An 18,278-nucleotide genomic window follows, 5' to 3' on the forward strand; every position below is an offset into this window, starting at 1 on the left:
ATAAAATATAATTAAAATGTAATAATTGATAATATAATATTTATATAAAAAAAATGGATCTCGAGATCTGTCGGATCGTGGGACACGCGTATTTTTTTTTTTTTCAAATCTTTTATTATTCCCATCCGCTGCGCATTCGATGATTGTTCACGTGCAAACCACGTGTAGAGTGACGCCTGCCCTAACGTCCCATATCGAACTTCCACGGAACTAAATTCAAATCGCCCGGTAAGAAGAGTCGACTCGAGCCTCTTGCTGGTCCACGATTACGTCCTCAATATATCTACTCCCGCGGGTACACCGTAACCCGGCTCGATGAAAAGGAAGACGAAGAAGAAACGGCTTTTGACACCTCCTCTCCTTTTTCTCTCACCGCTTTCCCCCTCTCTTCTCTTGCACGCTCTCCGTGATGGCGGCGATCTCCTGGACCACGGCATCCTGGAGCTTCGCCCTAGGTGGTCACACCTCGATGCCGCCAGCGCCGATGATGCCCCGCTCCCTTGCTCTGGTTCGGGACCCTGCCACTCGGTCCGCCCCCCGTCCTGTGGCTCGCCCGCGCGCCTTCGGGGTAGGGGACAGGGAGGGATTGAGTTCAGGAGAGAGGGAGCTTGAGGACGAGATCAATGAGGACGGTGTCGTGAGGACGTTGCTGATTGACAACTACGATAGTTACACGTACAATATATACCAGGAATTGTCTGTCGTTAATGGCGGTATGTTCCTTATCTTTTTTTAATCCTTTATTTTTTTTTTCCTTTTGTCGTATAATCCCTGGGAAACAAACTTGGGTTTTCGCTCCACTCTGGGATTAGTTTTAGCCACAAAGAGACCACATGGTTTTATGTAAAATAAAAATTGTTCTATATGTGTCCATAATCTGCATCTATCCGTTACATGGCGTAAGCCTGGATATTTTATTTGTTAGGCCTGATTGACTTGTTACAATGCCGTTCTGATCTTTCATCTCTCTGTTTTTTCTTTGTTCATTTCTGTTTGTGAAGTTATTTGAATATTAGATGAACCACTTAATCTGGTCGCATCAGTTTTTTTATTACACAGACATGGAGATACTCTGACTTGCTGGATTTTCTTAAGATAGATTGTGTACGTTGTTTGATCCACACAATTTACCAAAGTAGCACTTAACTACCTCGTTCTCTGAACTATTAAAGTAGAATCTACATAAACCACATAGACAATATTATATCTCAAAATTTAGTTTATATTGTAATTAGCACCTTCGATAGTAAATTGACAATGATACTAGTTCCCAGGAATTTCTGTGTTTGTTTCCTACAAAATTTCCCAGATTTTAATTTATTTGAGGTAAAATGAAATCTGGAGGATAAAAAGAAAAAAAAGGAAGATATTTGTCAAGTCTTTTGGACTTCTCTACACACTAAGATTTATTTTTTATGCAGAGGATGTTTGGTCTCTGTTGCGCTCGAAGGTCTCATGCCAATGGAGATATCATGCATCCTTTTAACCCCATGATCTTTTACCAAATCTTTTGATTGAAACCCAACAATCCTCCTCTCAAACGAAGGACCACAATTACTCTCATAGTCCGGGCCTCCCCGCGAGCATCCGGTCATCCTGTAGGCCTCCCCGCAAGCATCCGCGCCCGGTTACCTTGACCTACTCCGGGCCTACCTGTGAGCATCTGGCCACCTTGACCTACTCGCCTCACCGCAAGTATCCGGTCACCCTGACCTATTTGCCCCCTGCAAGTATTCGGTCACCTTGACCTGCTCCGGGCCTCCCCGCCAGCATCCGACCACCTTGACCTACTCGCCTCACCGCAAGTACCTGGTCCTGACCTGCTCCAGGCCTTCCCGCGAGTATCTGGTCACTCTGACCTGCTTCGGGCCTCCCTGCGAGCATCTGGTCACCCTGACCTACTTGCTTCCGCACAAGTATTCGATCACCCTGACCTGCTCCAGGCCTCCCAGGAACATCCGGTCACCCTGACCTACTCCGGGCCCACCCTCAACTTCGTTCAAGGCCGCTCCACATGGCATCTGGTCTGGACCATGACTCTGATACCATTTGTTGGATTGAAAAGAATTTAGATATCTCCACAATGACATGATATTGTCCACTTTGGGCCTATGCCCTCATGACTTTGCTTTTGGGCTTTACCCAAAAGGCCTCATGCCAATGGAGATCTCATGCATCCTTTTAACCCCATGATCTTTTACCAAATCTTTCAATGTGGGACTTTGATTGAAACCCAAGAGTCTCGATCTTCATTTAATTTGAGAAGGAAATTGGAAAACTGGTATTTTTTCCCAAACGAATATAGTATTATACCAAAATGTGTCTTTTATTTATCAAATCAGTAACACATCTGTATTTGCATATCTGATAGAAACATATCTTTAATTTTTGGACATTTGCCAGATCTTTACATTGTTTGAACTCTAGTCAATTTATTCTTTGTTCTTTGAACCATTGCTAGTGCTACTATCTCAAGGAATTATTCTCCTGGAAAAATTCTGCAGGAATGTGCCTTTATTTATCAAATCTATGACAATATGTCCCTATCTGTGTTTTTTTTGTTGGTTAGAAATGCACTCTCACAATTTATTCGAATACCCCAAAAGACCCATCAATCAGTGTAGTTCCGTTCTAAGACTCGTCTTCCCTCATTATCACTATCTTTTAGGATGATTTTGCAAATTGTTACACTATTAACCCACTGAACCCAATGCATTATTGAATCTTTCTCTCAAAATAATTCATATGAATGTTAAGTGTCATTATTTTATCCCAAAAAATAGAATTGGTTTAGATTGATTTTAAAATCGAGCTATTTTTTTTTTCGTTTGCTTTTATTGTCCTCACATGTAGTAAAGCATATCACATATTCACCCTTTTGCTAATTCTACAAGTTATTAAAGTCAGAAAGTCTATCATATTTGAATGATCACACAAGAACTTTAGATGCTTGTAGCCCTCACCAGCCACCTAAAGCATCTGCACCACTAAGTTCCAAGTTCTTCTAATTTTCTAATTGATTTCTGATAAATAATACATGCAAGATGGAGAGATAAACTGTGTTAACAGATGAGCAAATCCTAATAATTTCATAGAATCTTACCTTATGGTCATGTTAATTACTCAATAGAGTCTATGACACTGTATTCAGAATAACATTATTTCTTGACAGTTTACAAGTACAAGAGAATTAGTACTAGAAGAATAGTTTATGTAAACACATTCCCGAATTATTTATATTCAATATTTTTTTCCTTGTACATTGGATGATTGATCATTCAAAACCTTCTGATTTATTTATTTTTCTTTCTTTCTTTCTTTTTTCCTTTATTTTTTTATTCCCAACCTTCTTTGTACTTGTTCCTTCTTTGCATTATCATGTTTGTTTGATTTCTTAGTTCCTCCTGTGGTGGTTCTCAATGATGAGTGGACATGGGAATGCATTTATCATTGGTTGTACAAAGAAATGGCTTTTGACAATATTGTCATTTCACCTGGACCTGGAACACCAAAATGTCCTGCAGATATAGGTAATTACTAGATTGAATAAATTCCTTTTTATGGTCAACTTAGAAATATCAGATTCCACCCTACAGATCTTAGTTCGTGACTATTTTACTTTCCTGGTTTTATAGGAGTCTGCCATCAAATATTTATTGAGTGCAAGGATATTCCAGTTTTGGGTGTTTGCCTTGGTCATCAGGTGCTTCTTTATTGTGTGATTGCCGCAATAAAAACCAGTCTAACAGCTATTGAAACTTTGTAAATCCAAACTATTACCACGCGCAATTAGAGTAATCACAGGATTAAAGTGTAACATTTACTGGATTTACATTGAAAAGTATCTTCAAACATTTCTGCAGTAAAGTTTAGTCTTAAAGTTTTTTGTGGAGGGTTTAACCATAAGTAAGAGTCTAGAAAGCAGGGAAATCAACATTATCACAGAATTGGCGCTATAACTTTTTGTGACCTGCCTATGAAAAATTATTGCTATGCTTGTTATTGTTGGCACAGAAATGAGATATTCTGAATGCAACTATTTTCTGCTATCTCAGGCTTTGGGATTTGTTCATGGAGCTCAAATTATCCATGCCCCTGAGCCCATTCATGGACGTCTCAGGTGATGTCTTCTTTGAACAATCAGATGGAACATCATTTTCTATTCCCAGAAAGTTAAGTGTTTCTAGTATCCACTACTGCTGTGCTATAATTTTCCTAACATTTTTCCTTTATTATTCAGTGAAATTGAGCACACAGGTTGTGACCTCTTCAAAGGTATTCCAACAGGAACAAAATCTGGTTTCAAAGTGAGTCTACACTTCTTTAGCAACATATAGCTGCAAAATCAACAGTATTGATATAAGCACTGCAACACATTATTCTTTTTTTTTCCTTTCATGTATAGAGCTAATTGTTGAAAGTTGTGCTGTTATTAAAATTATGCAATGCACATAATTCTACATAACAGAATGCTTTTCTAAAGTTTAATTGTGTTTCATACTTTCACTCCCCCCTTTTTCTGATTTCTTATAGAGGATGGTTTGTTCATCTTCTGGTTTTGGACTTTTTTGGCTGATAAGCATGATATCTAAACACTACAGGTAGTACGATACCATTCACTTGTCATAGATTCCAATTCACTTCCAGAGGAGCTTATTCCAATAGCATGGACCACTTCGGGTCATCAAATTTCTTTACTGGAAACACAAAAGCTTGGTGTTACTCCTGATGGTTTTGCGGATAAGCTAAGCATAGCAATTGGTGACATATCCTCTGTTCGTACTTATAATGACTTAGGCATTAGAAAAATCTTGATGGGCATTCACCATTCCACCAGGCCTCATTATGGTGTGCAAGTATGTGTTAATATATAAATTATCACGCCTTCATTTTTCTTTTTGTCTTATCGTCATTTATTCTCAGTTCCATCCCGAAAGCATTGCAACTCGTTACGGGAGGCAAATATTTAGGAACTTCAAAAAGATGACTATCAACCATGGTCTGAGGAGGCCTCTGCTTCATGAAAGAAAGGTTTAAAATTGTGGTAAATAACAAATATTTCTAGTTATGACAGACTGTTTGGTGCAAATATCATTAGGAACTTTTGTTTTAATCATTTCGACCTTCCCTTTGTAGTTTAACTCCAAACTATTTCTAGTTATGTGGCTGTGTTTCACTTACACATTTAGATAACTAATTTATCTCATTCTACTGAAGAAGTTGAACTCACTGACTTGATACAGGTGGCTCATGTATGTCAATCTTTAGAAAAATTTCCCAGGGCTGAGTTATTGCAGAAAGCAACCATCAAACAATTTGTCAAGAGCTATGGAACTTCAATGGTGTTACCTACGCGTATTGACGCTAAGTATTTAAGACTGCAATGGAAGAAGTTTGATTCATTATTAGGTGAGGTGGGAGGTTCAGAAAATATTTTCCGTAAGCTTTTTGGAGATCAGAACCTTGACAACACATTTTGGTTGGATAGCTCCTCTACGGATAAGGTAGTATTCGAATGTCATAGGATGAATTATTATCTGTCACATGCAGTTTTCAAGTTATGCTCCTTTCTTTGTTATTTCATATGATTGATGCATTCAGCATGATCTCATGAATAAAGATTAGCATAAAAAGGTAGGGAAGAGATTTGAACTATCAGTTTAATTGGATCAATAATGAGTTAAACGCTTTCCAATTCATAAGAGAAAAAAGGGAACAAGCCTTTGCTCTCATATGGGATGGTCTTTTGCTTATATGCATGTTTATGTAGGCACGTGCCGCTGTATATGCACAACTATGCTTATTTTTTCTCAATGAAGCAAACTAATTTTAACCGGAAAGTTGATGATGGTGGGACAAGTCATGATGTGTGTGTACTGAATTGGTGCTAACTAGTTTTCGGGCTTTAAATAGAAACTATTTTGTGAAACAGAAAGGAATTCATAGTTGATACAATCTGCAATACTTTGTTAACATGGTTGGAAGTCTAAGGGAGAGTACAATATAGTCAACTTGATAGGACTCCAACTCTCTCCACATAGAAAGTAGTTGATTCTAGGAAGTAAACCATTGATATTTCCATAAGTGATTGTCATTGTCCTTGGTTCTTGCTCTATAATATGTTACTGCACGATCCTACTTTCTTTATTCTTACATATCCAGCTGACTCATTCAAAAGGTCTGATCTTTGCTATTTTTAGGGTAGGGCACACTTTTCATTCATGGGCGGAAAAGGTGGTTCCTTATGGAAGCAATTAACTTTTTTTCTTTGTGATAATACCAGAGTTTGTCAAGTTGGACATGAGAAGAGGTTAATGCTTATACTTAGTTTTATCAACAAAACTTTTACTAAGTACATCTGGCAGTAGTAACTTTTTTAACACAATAACATCTTGTTTCAGTAAAACAACAGAAAAATTTGGAGGGTACTTAACAATTGAGGATAGTAATGGATCCTTCAAGACAGATTTGATTGAAGATGGTCTATTCGATTTCTTGGACAAGGTACAGAGTCTTTTTAAACCAAGTGTTTTGCCATAATCATGCTAGTATGTGTAATTCTTCTGGGGGTTATCCATCTCTTTTTCTTCAAAATAAAAGGAAAACTTATTCAGGTATATGCATGATCAGACATCCTCATTTCAACATTTGACTGTGTTATTTCTTTCTTTGTTTTTTCCCTTCTTATTTAGGAACTTCAATCATTTATCTATGACAAAAGAGATTATCAAGACTTGCCATTTGACTTTTGTTGTGGGTACATTGGATACCTGGGGTATGTTAATAAACTTTTCCTTCTGTGTTGATCTTAACTATTCTGATTCACGTCCCCACATATGCTGTTGAATGTGAATGCCACGTTTGGTTGTCTTTGCCTAATAATTGCCAATTTATATGTTTATAGATGTGTTTTTCATGTCTACTACTGTAAATTTATAACATTTGTTGTTCTTATGAGATGCTAAATTATAGAGGAAAATGATTAAAGGTTTATTAAAATTAAGGGGAGAGAGAGATTTATCAAATACCTGTGTCAGATGGATGGGACTTTTGATAGCTTACACTTCCATGTCTTTAGGTTTTATGAGATTTTTGCTGTAAGCAAAGTATTTCACTACATAAACATAAATCAATGTGGTTCCTATATAGGTATGACTAACATAATAATACCCTATTCAATACCCAATTCAGGATGAGACCCATAAACTTCATTATTGTAATATTTAATCTCTTAGCACACCCTTAAGCTAAAGTACATGTGTTATCCGAGCTTGTTATATAAAACAAGAGATCTTAGAAAAAAATTAAAAAGTAATAAGATTGACTAATTCTAAGATGATGAGGATGTTGCAATATCAGTTGCAGCAATGACTAACTTTGACAATATACTACTTTGTATTCAAGTTGATTATAAATTTCAAGAGATTATCTTCAAAGGCAAAGTTGATTACAATCTTTAAAATACTTTATATATCTTGATCTGTAACTCCCTTTTGAATGAAGAAGATATAAATGGTTTTGGATTTTGCTAGCATGAAGAGACAGACATACGAGGTAGGGTTTTAGAATGAAAAAAGATAGATTATAGATTCCAATATCTACTTTTAGATGAGGAATTATTTATTATTGTGAGAGACATCTTATTGATAGAAAGAGGATATATGAAGATAAATAAAAATAAATCTATCTATTTTGTAGTTGCAATCAATTAAAGATATAAGTGACATTAGTTTTTAAATCCTTTATTTTGAAGGAATGGAGGAAGGAGTTTTAGGGGGGGGGGGGGGGGGGGTAAAAGATTAAGTTTTGAAACATTTTACTCTAAGAGAGGGAGATGTTTTGAGAGGCATATGGGTATATTGTTAACCACAGAACATGGTTGCATACAAGAATATTATTTTTCTTGGATTAACCCAGGACATCATATTCATGCATTTACGATCCACGTAATTGTATTGATACTATTGAAGGGTGTTCTATTTGCTCGCAGTTCTCGTTTGATCCTTGATAAAGCAAATCTTGGTTTTCGTTTCCCTTGTGATGGACTTGGAAGAGGGGGGACATGTCAAAGTATCCACCTGGGATCATATCTTCTTAGGTCTATTCTGGATGTACAATTTCATTTCGGTAGTTTTTTTTCCCATTTCAGTTAGAAAATAACACATGGATATGCTATAATTGTATTTATCCATTGTTTTAAGTATTTATCATACATTTGAGGATCATCACATTCCCCAATGTGTAATAAGACCGAATTTTTGCCAAAGTAAGTTATTTCAGGTGGTTTTCTTTTACCTATAGTTCTAAGTAACGGATTATTATTTGTATAAGGGAGAATCCTAGTTCTTGGAGGATGACCTTCTCCATAATCCATGATTTGCATAGAACTTTCAGGATAACACACTTGTAATGGTTGAGGTCTAGAGGTACTTGTGCAACTAGATTCCGCATGATTCATTAATTTACATGAGAGAAGTAATATTCTTTTTAGCAATGATATTATGACCTTCATCAAAGTATAATATCCATTCAGGTTCTAATTTATAATGTGTTATGTCAAAAGTTTCTAATTCAGCTAATTCTGTATTAGTGATATATATAGCTATTTCAGCTGGAATATAGACATATTCTTCTAAGTCATCATAAAAATTATTATGATGTAATTGATGATTGTGATTGTCAGAGTGTGGACTATTGTCAGAGTGTGGTGGAGGGGCATATTCAATATTCATGTGATTTATATTGCCATCATCATTTCCTTCTTCTTATGAAGTAGAAGGTTTATAATTGTGAAACCTAACATAGAACTACCATGTCTATCTTTATAAATAATAGATTCCATTGGCCGTAAAATTTATGGTTTAGTACTTAATTCTAGATTAAGGGTCTAGTCTAGTTCGGCAAATATATCAGACGAACAGTCTTTAGGTTTGAAGAAATAAATTCCTTTTGTTGTAAGGGTTTCAATAATATTGTTTATTTGAACTTTAAAGTTGTTATTAATATTAGTGATTGCAAGAGTGTTCTTGCTGATTCTTCGGTCATAAGTGTAAATGTTCTTCACCTCTATCTGATAAATGAAGTGGTTGTGTTCAGTGATGTTGGTAAAGTGATGTGGAAAAGGATTTCTTGGATTAAGAGTATTCAATTGTTCATTAGAAAAGGTATCTAAATTTTGTTCAATGTTAATAAGTTCTTCTAATTTGTGGGTAGCAACATGATTTTGTCTTCTAGCTAGAGTGGTTAAAGTATGGTGTCTTAATATATGTGAAGGTCCTACAAAAAAAACTCAGTTTGTGTTCTAGTGTGTGGATTCATTAGTGGAATTTTTGATTTATTTGTTTGTATAAGTAAGAAACTTATAAGTACTAGGTAATTGTCTTGGGACTATTTTGCCTAGAGAAAGTTTACTAAGGTCTTTATTTAAATTTTCTAAAGCTTCTTTGAGATCGATGACTTGAGCATTTTTGTGAAGATGACTTTTAGTTGTTATTATTTGATTTTCTAAGACCGTAAGGCAGTAGTGTAAAAACGTAAGCAAAGCTAATATAGTGTTATTCTGTTGTACTAATATTTGATCTCCTTGGCCTACTAATGCCGAATTACAATAATCAATTTCTTTTGTTTCAGCAAATTGTTGTGAGAATTCAAGAGCTTCCGCATAATGAGTATTTTTATATTGTATTTTGTTCATGTAAACTCCGCCATGACCGGTCATGGCCGGTCCCAAGCCCGGATAAAGGAGGAGGGTTGCGTTAGGTTGCCAGCCAGCGTCAAACTATGGCAAATATTCAATGAATGAATCCATTAAACTATTGTGCTAATGCTAGGTTGTTCCCCGGAAGGAACGCGTTGCAGGGTTCGACTATAACGTCTCGGCAAGGACCGCTACATCTCCAGAACTCGGGTGTAGTGATAAATATGCAAGAGTTCGTGTTACAGGGTCCGACTGTAACGTCTCAGCAAGGACCGGTACATCTCCATGAGAACTTGGGTGTAGTGTTAAATAGGCAAAAGTTCTCACATCATAGGTTAGATAAGAACAAATATGATAGGAAAATTAATAATCTAAGATTTGGAATATGGAATATAGGAACTCTCACTGGTAAATCAATGGAGGTAGTAGATATGATGATTAGGAGAAAAATTAGTATTTTGTGTGTACAAGAGACAAAATGGATAGGCGAGAAGGCAAAGATGATAGAGAACTCGGGTTTTAAGTTATGGTATACTGGAAAGAGTAAAACAAGAAATGAAGTGAGTATCATTGTAGATAATTTGTTAAAGGATGAAGTTGTAGGAGTAATTAGAAAAGGGGATAGAATTATAGCCCTTAAGATAATAGTGGCGAAAGAAACTATGAACATAATTAGCGTATATGCACCACAAGTAGGATTAGATGAAGCTACCAAATCAAGGTTTTGGGAGGACTTAGATGAAATATTACAAAATATTCCACCAAGTGAAATGATTTTAATAGGAGGTGATCTAAATGGGCATGCCGGAGTGAAAAATGAGGAATATGAGAGAGTACATGGGAGTTATGGGTTTGGAACGAGTAATGAGGAAGGGAAAACTATATTAGATTTTGCGATAGCATATGACCTTATATTAGCTAATACGTTTTTTAAAGAGAAGAACACTTAGTCACATTCAAAAGTGGGAATAATAAATCGCAAATTGACTTTCTTATGGTTAGGAAGAAGGATAGAAAGATTTGTAAAGATTGCAAAGTCATCCCTGGAGAAAGTTTAACTACCCAACATAGGGTAGTAGTGTTGGATATACGTCTCAAACATAGTATCAATAGAAAGAAAATATATACAATTCCTAAAATTACGTGGTGGAAGTTAAAGGATGGGAAACAAAATATATTTAAGGAGAAGGTAAAAGTACAAGCATTAGGTGAAATATACGATGACTCTAATACAACATGGGATAAGATGATATCAAAGTTGAAAATAATGGCTAAGAGTGTACTCGGTGAGTCAAAGGGACATGCACCACTAAGTAAAGAATCTTGGTGGTGGAATGATAAAGTACAAAAGAAATTGAAGGAAAAACGAATAGTTTATAAGGAATTATATATTTGTAAGAACGAGGAAAACTTAAAAAAATATACAATAGCCAAGAAAGAAGCTAAGAAAGTAGTGAGTGAAGCAAAAAATGAAACTTTTGAACGATTATATCAAAAATTGGATACAAAAGAAGGGGAAAGAGATATTTATAGAATAGCTAAAGTAAGAGAAAGGAAAACAAGAGATCTTAGCCAAATAAAATGTATTAAAGATGAATGTAATAGGGTATTAGTAAATGATGGAGAAATAAAAGAGCGGTGGAAGAGGTATTTTCATCAACTTTTTAATGAAGGTTTAGGTGACCAACTTAACTTAGGTAATTTAATTAGGTCAAATGAGCATAGAAATTTTAATTTTTATCGTATAATTCAAACTTCAGAAGTAAAACAAACTTTAAATGAGATGCACAATGGAAAAGCCGTTGGACCAGATTATATTCCGATAGAGGTATGGAAGTGCTTAGGGAAACAAGGTATTGAATGACTTACAAAATTATTTAACATGAAATTGAAAACGAAAAGAATGCCTAATCAATAGAAGATAAGTACTCTAGTTCCCTTATATAAGAACAAGGGAGACATACAAAATTGTACAAACTATAGGGGTATTAAACTAATGAGTCATACTATAAAACTTTGGGAAAAAAGTAATAGAAAAAAGATTAAGGAAGGAGACCACAGTGATAGAAAATCAATTTGGGTTCATGCTTGGAAGGTCGACAATAGAAGCTATACATCTTCTTAGACAATTAATTGAAAAATATCGGGAGCAAAAACAAGATCTACACATGGTATTCATTGACTTAGAAAAAGTTTATGATAGAGTCCCAAGAGAAATTATATGGAGAATTTTAGAAAAGAGAGGTGTTAGCGTAACATATATTGAACTAATTAAGGATATGTATGAGGATGTAACGACTGAAGCATTTCCAATAAAGATAGGGTTACATCAAGGATTAGCCCTAAGTCCCTATCTTTTTACACTAATTATGGACGAACTCACTGCGCACATTCAAGACACAGTACCGTGGTGTATGTTGTTTGCAGATGATATTATTTTGGTAGATGAGACACGTGAAGGAGTAAATGCTAAGCTAGAATCTTGGAGGGAAATACTAGAAGGGAAAGGTTTTAAGCTTAGTAGATTAAAGACAGAATATATGAAATTTAAATTTAGCAATATTAGAAGTAATGAAACAATTGTTAAGATAGGAGAGGACGAGTTGCCCGGAACCGAGAGATTTAAATATTTAGGATCATTTTTACAAAATGATGGAGGGATTGAGAGAGACGTCTTACAAAGAATACAAGCAGGATGGGTGAAATGGAGGGGAGCGTTGGGTGTTTTATGTGACCATAAAGTACCTCTTAAACTTAAAGGTAAGTTCTATAAAACCGCTGTTAGACCTGCTATATTATATGGAGCTGAATGTTGGGCTATGACTCGAGCACATGAGCATAAGATGAGAGTTGCAGAGATGAGGATGTTAAGGTAGATGTGTGGACATACGAAGATGGACAAAATAAGGAATGAGAGCATTAGAGAGAAAGTCGGAATTACATCTATTGAGGACAAACTCCGAGAGACACGTTTAAGATGGTACGGACATGTACTTAGACGACCAATAAATGCTCCAGTTAGACGATGTGAAACTATGATAAACATGCATATCAAACGAGGAAGAGGAAGACAAAAAAAGACTTAGTTAGCAACAATAAAACAAGATAAAATTTATTTAAATATAGATGATGATATAATAGGAGATAGAGCTCAATGGCGTGAAAGGATTCATACAGCCGACCCCACCTAGTGGGAAAAGGCTTGGTTGTTGTTGTTGTTGTTGTATTTTGTTCATGTAAAGTTTCATGCCGCTAGAATCTTAATGCTCTGATACCATTTTTTTTTATGCTTCGTGTGAAGGTGAATAAGTAGGAATAGAGGAAATGTGTGAAAATAGTAAATGTTAACTAAATTAAATAAAAAAATTTTCAATGAGGGAATGAAATTACGAGTTAATGCAAGCTTTTGCTGTTGTAGAATTTGCACCACAAGGTACTTGATGAAAAAGCTGGTGTAGTTTTGCACATGAGATGTTACTAAGTTTCCTTTCAAGTAACATAGATTTCCTGATCTAGGCAACTTGAATTATTTTTAGGCACATGATCATTTATATCTCTCAATGAGAATATATACTTGCTTTTCTTGATATAATAGGATTTCAACCAGTTGATATCCCATAGATCCTAGCTAGTTTTATACTAGGATACACAATAACTTGGTCCTAAGAAATTATCTTATATTGATTGGTAAAATAAACTATTTCACAGTCATTAAATTTGACATCTTATTTTCTAATGAGTGTAATAAGTTAATCTCTTGAGGCTCTATGTGATGTTAAGTCAATGGGTCGAGCATAGGTTAGGCACGACCATGCCTATTTGGGCCTAGATGCTATTGAGTGGAGTTGAGCTTCAGTTGACTCTATTTATGCTGGGCATGTTCCTATATGAATGTTCTATTGAGCTCAGGGCAACTATGAGGTGATAATTGGTGTTCTATGACCACAACTATGAGTTATATCCTCTACGATAGGTATGACCCATGATTTATCATAAAAATCCAATTACACAATGGTCATATGTGTTTTGACTTGGAGATGGGGATATGGGGTATTTATAGCCCATTCAGGAGTGTGGAGAATTTGGTTGGGCTGAACATATGGGTTGTGGCAAGCTCAGTTTAGGTGCATGTGCTGGCTCCAAACCCGATGCTTGTGTCAGTTTTGGTACCATGTGTATGCCACGAACTCTTCATTCAACTCGAGATACTAGGCTTGGGCTACACGTGGTAACTCTAAACTAGGCTTGACAATGTCATGATTACTAAGAGATATCTTTGAGGTTTCTATGAAATATTAAAAATGATTAAGAAAATATCTTACTATTGAGATCATTTATAGAATATACAAGTGCAGATTTGTTAGATGCTCCCAAAGATACAGGTCATTGTGCTCTCTTGGGAGGAAATTTGATACCTTATAAAAGCAAAGAGGTAATGTCTCTCATTGTGTGTTAACTTATCTAGCTCAACTTGTTGATCAACTGACTTAGGTTATGCTCTTGCAAGTCAATGAAGATGTTTAGTGACAATCATGTTGCTACATACATTGCCTCCAATCAATATTTCAAGAGGTGGCTAGATATGTTGAGATGGATTACCACATTGTTAAGGAAAAGGTGCCATGCAAAGAGATCATACTTCATTTATAAACTGCAGCGAATAGATGAGGGTTCTATTAACCAACTTTGAAAAGGTCCTAAAGTTGAATGCATTTGCAACAAGTCGGGTTTTTTAATATTTTTGAATAAGCTTCAAGGGAGCCTTGGAGACTTTAAATTTAAATATGTAGGAAATTAGTTGTAAATATACAATTTTTATGTGTAAATGTAAAGTCAAAATAAGACTAATACATATCCTAATAATTTTTACCCAAAGTTCTACATTTATTTTGTTTGTACTTTGCTGAAATCTTAATTGATTGATGGAGCAGGTATGATCTCAAAGTGGAATGTGGTGCACCTTTTAATAGGCATAAATCAAGGACCCCAGATGCTTGCTTCTTCTTTGCTGATAAGCTTGTTGCCGTAGATCATAGGAATGGGGATGTATATCTCCTTTCCTTGCATAAAAATCTTAATTTTGGTACTTTGAAGGACCAAGACAGAACTTCAAAAGAAGATTCATGGTTAATTGATACCGAGAAGAAACTCCTGAGTTTAAGATCACCATCTATCAAGAAGTTGAACAAGCAAAAATCATGTGCTGCACCAAACGAGGGAAGCTTTGTAATTGAGAAATCAAAAAGTCAGTATATCAAGGATGTCAAGAAGTGTCAGCAGTTGATCAAAGATGGAGAGAGTTATGAATTGTGCCTAACAACACAGATGAGGAGGAGGGTTGATAACATAAATTCCCTGGCTTTATACCTAAAACTTCGAAATCAAAATCCAGCTCCCTATGCTGCTTGGCTGAATTTTGCAAAGGAAGACCTATGCATATGTTGCTCCTCGCCCGAAAGATTTCTCCGATTGGACGGTGATGGTATACTTGAGGCAAAACCCATCAAGGGTACAGTAGCCCGTGGTAGAACACAGAATGAAGATGACCATCTTAGACTGCAGCTGCAATACAGGTCAGACTATGAGCTAATGATGCCAATTTTTTTATGTTAGCTCGGGCTATTATTTTTGGTTCTGAACAACGTTATCTCTTAGTAGCTTTTATGACAGCATATGAAACCTAAGAACAGTGTTGGCACATCGAATTTTGTTCACTGTTTCATCTATGCTTGAAGCTTAGTCAATGTTAATGAAGAAAGGGCACTACCTAGTATAAGATTGATATTCGTGTACCATGATCAGTCTCTGATAAGACCAAAATTTAGTGAATTGACTGAGACTTTGAAATTAGTCTATTGTGAGCTCTTTCATCAGTCTTTTTCTTTAAATTTGGGCATCTTATAGAAACTGGTCAATGAGTCTTCTGTCTTCTACTTAATTTTTCTTTGTTTTTTTCCTGTCTGATTCCAACAGTGAAAAGGACCAGGCTGAGAATTTGATGATAGTAGATCTCCTAAGGAACGACCTTGGACGGGTGTGTAAACCAGGCACTGTTCATGTTCCTCGACTGATGGAAGTGGAATCATATGCAACTGTTCATACCTTGGTCAGCACCATACAGGGGAAGAGGAAACCTGATGCAAGCCCCATTGACTGCGTTAGAGCTGCATTTCCTGGTGGCTCAATGACTGGAGCCCCAAAGATAAGATCAATGGTGCTTCTTGATTCACTGGAGAGTTGCTCAAGAGGCATTTACTCCGGATCCATTGGGTTCTTCTCATACAATCAAACATTTGATCTGAATATCGTGATAAGAACTGTTGTGCTGCACAAGGGGGAGGCATCAGTTGGAGCTGGGGGTGCAATTACAGCATTATCGGAGCCAGAAGAAGAATACGCTGAGATGATGCTGAAAGCCAAAGCCCCGACAGGTGTTGTAGAAGAATGCAGCAAAACCTGTGGCACCTCATTAAAAATGGTCACCTAAACTAAGATCCGCCAGCATTTCTTACGATCAATGGTGCTTAATAATGTCCCAATAAAATTTTATCAGCTTGCTTTATTCCTATGTTTGTGCTCGACTTTTGGATTTTATCAGATTCGGTCATCAAGAAACAAATGGTTTTAGAATGATTTGTTGTACCACGCTTACAGCATTGAAGCTATACTTCAGATTATCATAAGAGGTTATGTTCTCACTTTTGTTTTGCTTGAAGCATGTTTCTGAGAGAAGAATAAAGTTCTGTAAAATGGGATTTTTTTTTAAACTCCCTATTTTGCTACTATAATTTTGTGAACCCTGCAATTTAAGTTCCATGCTCAGGCACTGCTTAATTCAAAATATATCTTCTTTATTAGTAAGCGGTTTGCTTTCAATTTACTTTTTTAGTTGACTAATCATATTAATTCGCTAATGTGACTATTAGTTGATTGAGTAATCGACTTTGACTTCAAAATATTTTCTTTGTTGAGTCTTTACTCAAGTATGTATGAGATCTACTCAAACGCTTATATGGTAAGAGATTTTTCAGGGCTTTTCTTGTTTTAGATATTCAGTTAATTTACCTATCGAACTTCTCATTGCTAGTAGATCTAACCTTTAGGTACATTTATTGTACTTTCCTTTTTGTCAAATATTGGATCAATTTCGACCTACTTAGTCTTCATTTATCTGTTAATACTTGTGGAGCTTTTTTTTTTTTTGGTTAAATGGCCAATCAACCTCAGTCCATTTGGTCTTTATCCAGTTTACTTGTAATGTCAATGTCAACTAACCTACACGCTTTACCCACTACATTATTAATAATAATAATAACATAGTAAACCTTTTATCAAACATATCAAAATTATATGGTTAAACTTGATCACTTGGAGTTTAATTCACCAACAATTGCATGTTTAACTAATAAAATTACTCTTATTGTCAATCTCATTGAATCCTTAAATTGGGTAGATTTTAATAAATGTTCCTAACTAGTTTTAAAGATAGATTAAAATGAAATATGAAAAGATTCTATTGAATGTAACAACATTCTTAAAAACTCTCTTATCATAGTGATTGTGGATAGACTTCGTAGCATGGCCAATATATGCTATGTTTTTTTATATATATGATAGCAATAGTTGATCTCACATTTATTGTCTAAGATCATGCCATGCTATTGGAGACCTAGATGGCGTAGTGAATTTTTTTTTTTTTTTTTTTGACAAACCAGATGATTTTAATAAGAAAAGATCTAAATGAACGAGTAAGAACAAGGATTATGATAAGACACATGAGGGTCACACTTTTGGATAAAGAAAAAAAGAAGAAAAAGTCATATTAGACTTTGCGATAAACATTCAACTATCACCACTCTCGCTCACCATTCCATAAAGCATCCAACCAAGAAGTAACCCAACACATCTTCAATAGTGTCTGTATCATCAAAGTTTAGTTGCAATCGATCTCCTTTCCTTTCAAAAATGTAGATCCGCTACATTGACGACCCCTCTAGTATCGACCCCATGGATATGAAGGGAGGCACATGCAGGTACACAGATGTTAGATGCATGGTGAGGTAAACCGCAGGTCGAAGTTGAGCGTTAAATCCCATAGGAGGACGTCATAGTCGTGGTCACGATAGGTAGATTCCAATGGAGGAAGCCGAGTATCATGAAAGACAGTTGAGGATTGATGATTTACAGAGGCAAGTTACAGATTTACCCAACATATAGTGGTGATTGCGTGAAAACTTGAAGATTGTGAGGTACGCGGTCAAGAAGATCGATATGGAGACCTCAAATTTCAAGTTGATCTATTGGAATTTTATGGTACATTACACAAAGAATATTTTTAATTGGATCAATAAAGTGAAGCAGTTCTTTTATCATAAACTAATAGTTTTTGTAAAAATCTAAGCCACATAAATTTTATAACATGAATAAATCACATATAGGAAATACAAGAACAAGAGTATCTAGTTTCATCAATTAAACATAGTATAAGAAAGTAAATATATAAACTTGTCTTTATCCTTTAGCGTTTTCTAGAAGATCTTGAGGAAGAAGAAGCGGGAGCAAATAGGGAGAATATTCTAAG

At 35.6% G+C, this 18,278-nt stretch overlaps 1 protein-coding gene across 2 annotated transcripts; it reads left to right on the top strand.

Annotated features, from left to right (window-relative positions):
• Window positions 1-339: 339 nt before the first annotated feature.
• LOC122027017 (probable aminodeoxychorismate synthase, chloroplastic) lies at window positions 340-16,380 on the top strand. 2 transcript variants are annotated; one of them, XM_042585814.1, is made up of 13 exons: window positions 340-713; window positions 3,399-3,530; window positions 3,636-3,703; window positions 4,056-4,120; window positions 4,241-4,307; window positions 4,602-4,856; window positions 4,924-5,031; window positions 5,244-5,504; window positions 6,201-6,310; window positions 6,402-6,504; window positions 6,693-6,775; window positions 14,629-15,270; window positions 15,671-16,380. In XM_042585814.1, exons 1-13 carry the CDS (start codon window positions 410-412, stop codon window positions 16,182-16,184), a joined length of 2,712 nt encoding a protein of 903 aa, XP_042441748.1. In that variant the 5' UTR covers window positions 340-409; the 3' UTR covers window positions 16,185-16,380. The 2 variants fall into 2 exon arrangements, with proteins under 2 accessions (XP_042441748.1, XP_042441749.1); XM_042585815.1 differs by lacking the exons at window positions 3,399-3,530; window positions 3,636-3,703 and having other exon boundaries at window positions 587-713.
• The last annotated feature ends 1,898 nt before the right edge of the window (window positions 16,381-18,278 follow it).

The sequence above is a fragment of the Zingiber officinale genome, chromosome 10A (assembly GCF_018446385.1).
Source record: "Zingiber officinale cultivar Zhangliang chromosome 10A, Zo_v1.1, whole genome shotgun sequence".
Lineage (NCBI taxonomy): Eukaryota > Viridiplantae > Streptophyta > Magnoliopsida > Zingiberales > Zingiberaceae > Zingiber > Zingiber officinale.

Bases quoted from the DNA above. Each gene is read 5' to 3' on its own strand.
- LOC122027017 (XM_042585814.1), top strand. From the start codon at position 410: ATGGCGGCGATCTCCTGGACCACGGCATCCTGGAGCTTCGCCCTAGGT. The intron at 6,311-6,401 runs GTTAATGCTTAT...ATCTTGTTTCAG, and splicing joins CAAGTTGGACATGAGAAGAG to TAAAACAACAGAAAAATTTG. The intron at 15,271-15,670 runs GTCAGACTATGA...TGATTCCAACAG, and splicing joins AGACTGCAGCTGCAATACAG to TGAAAAGGACCAGGCTGAGA.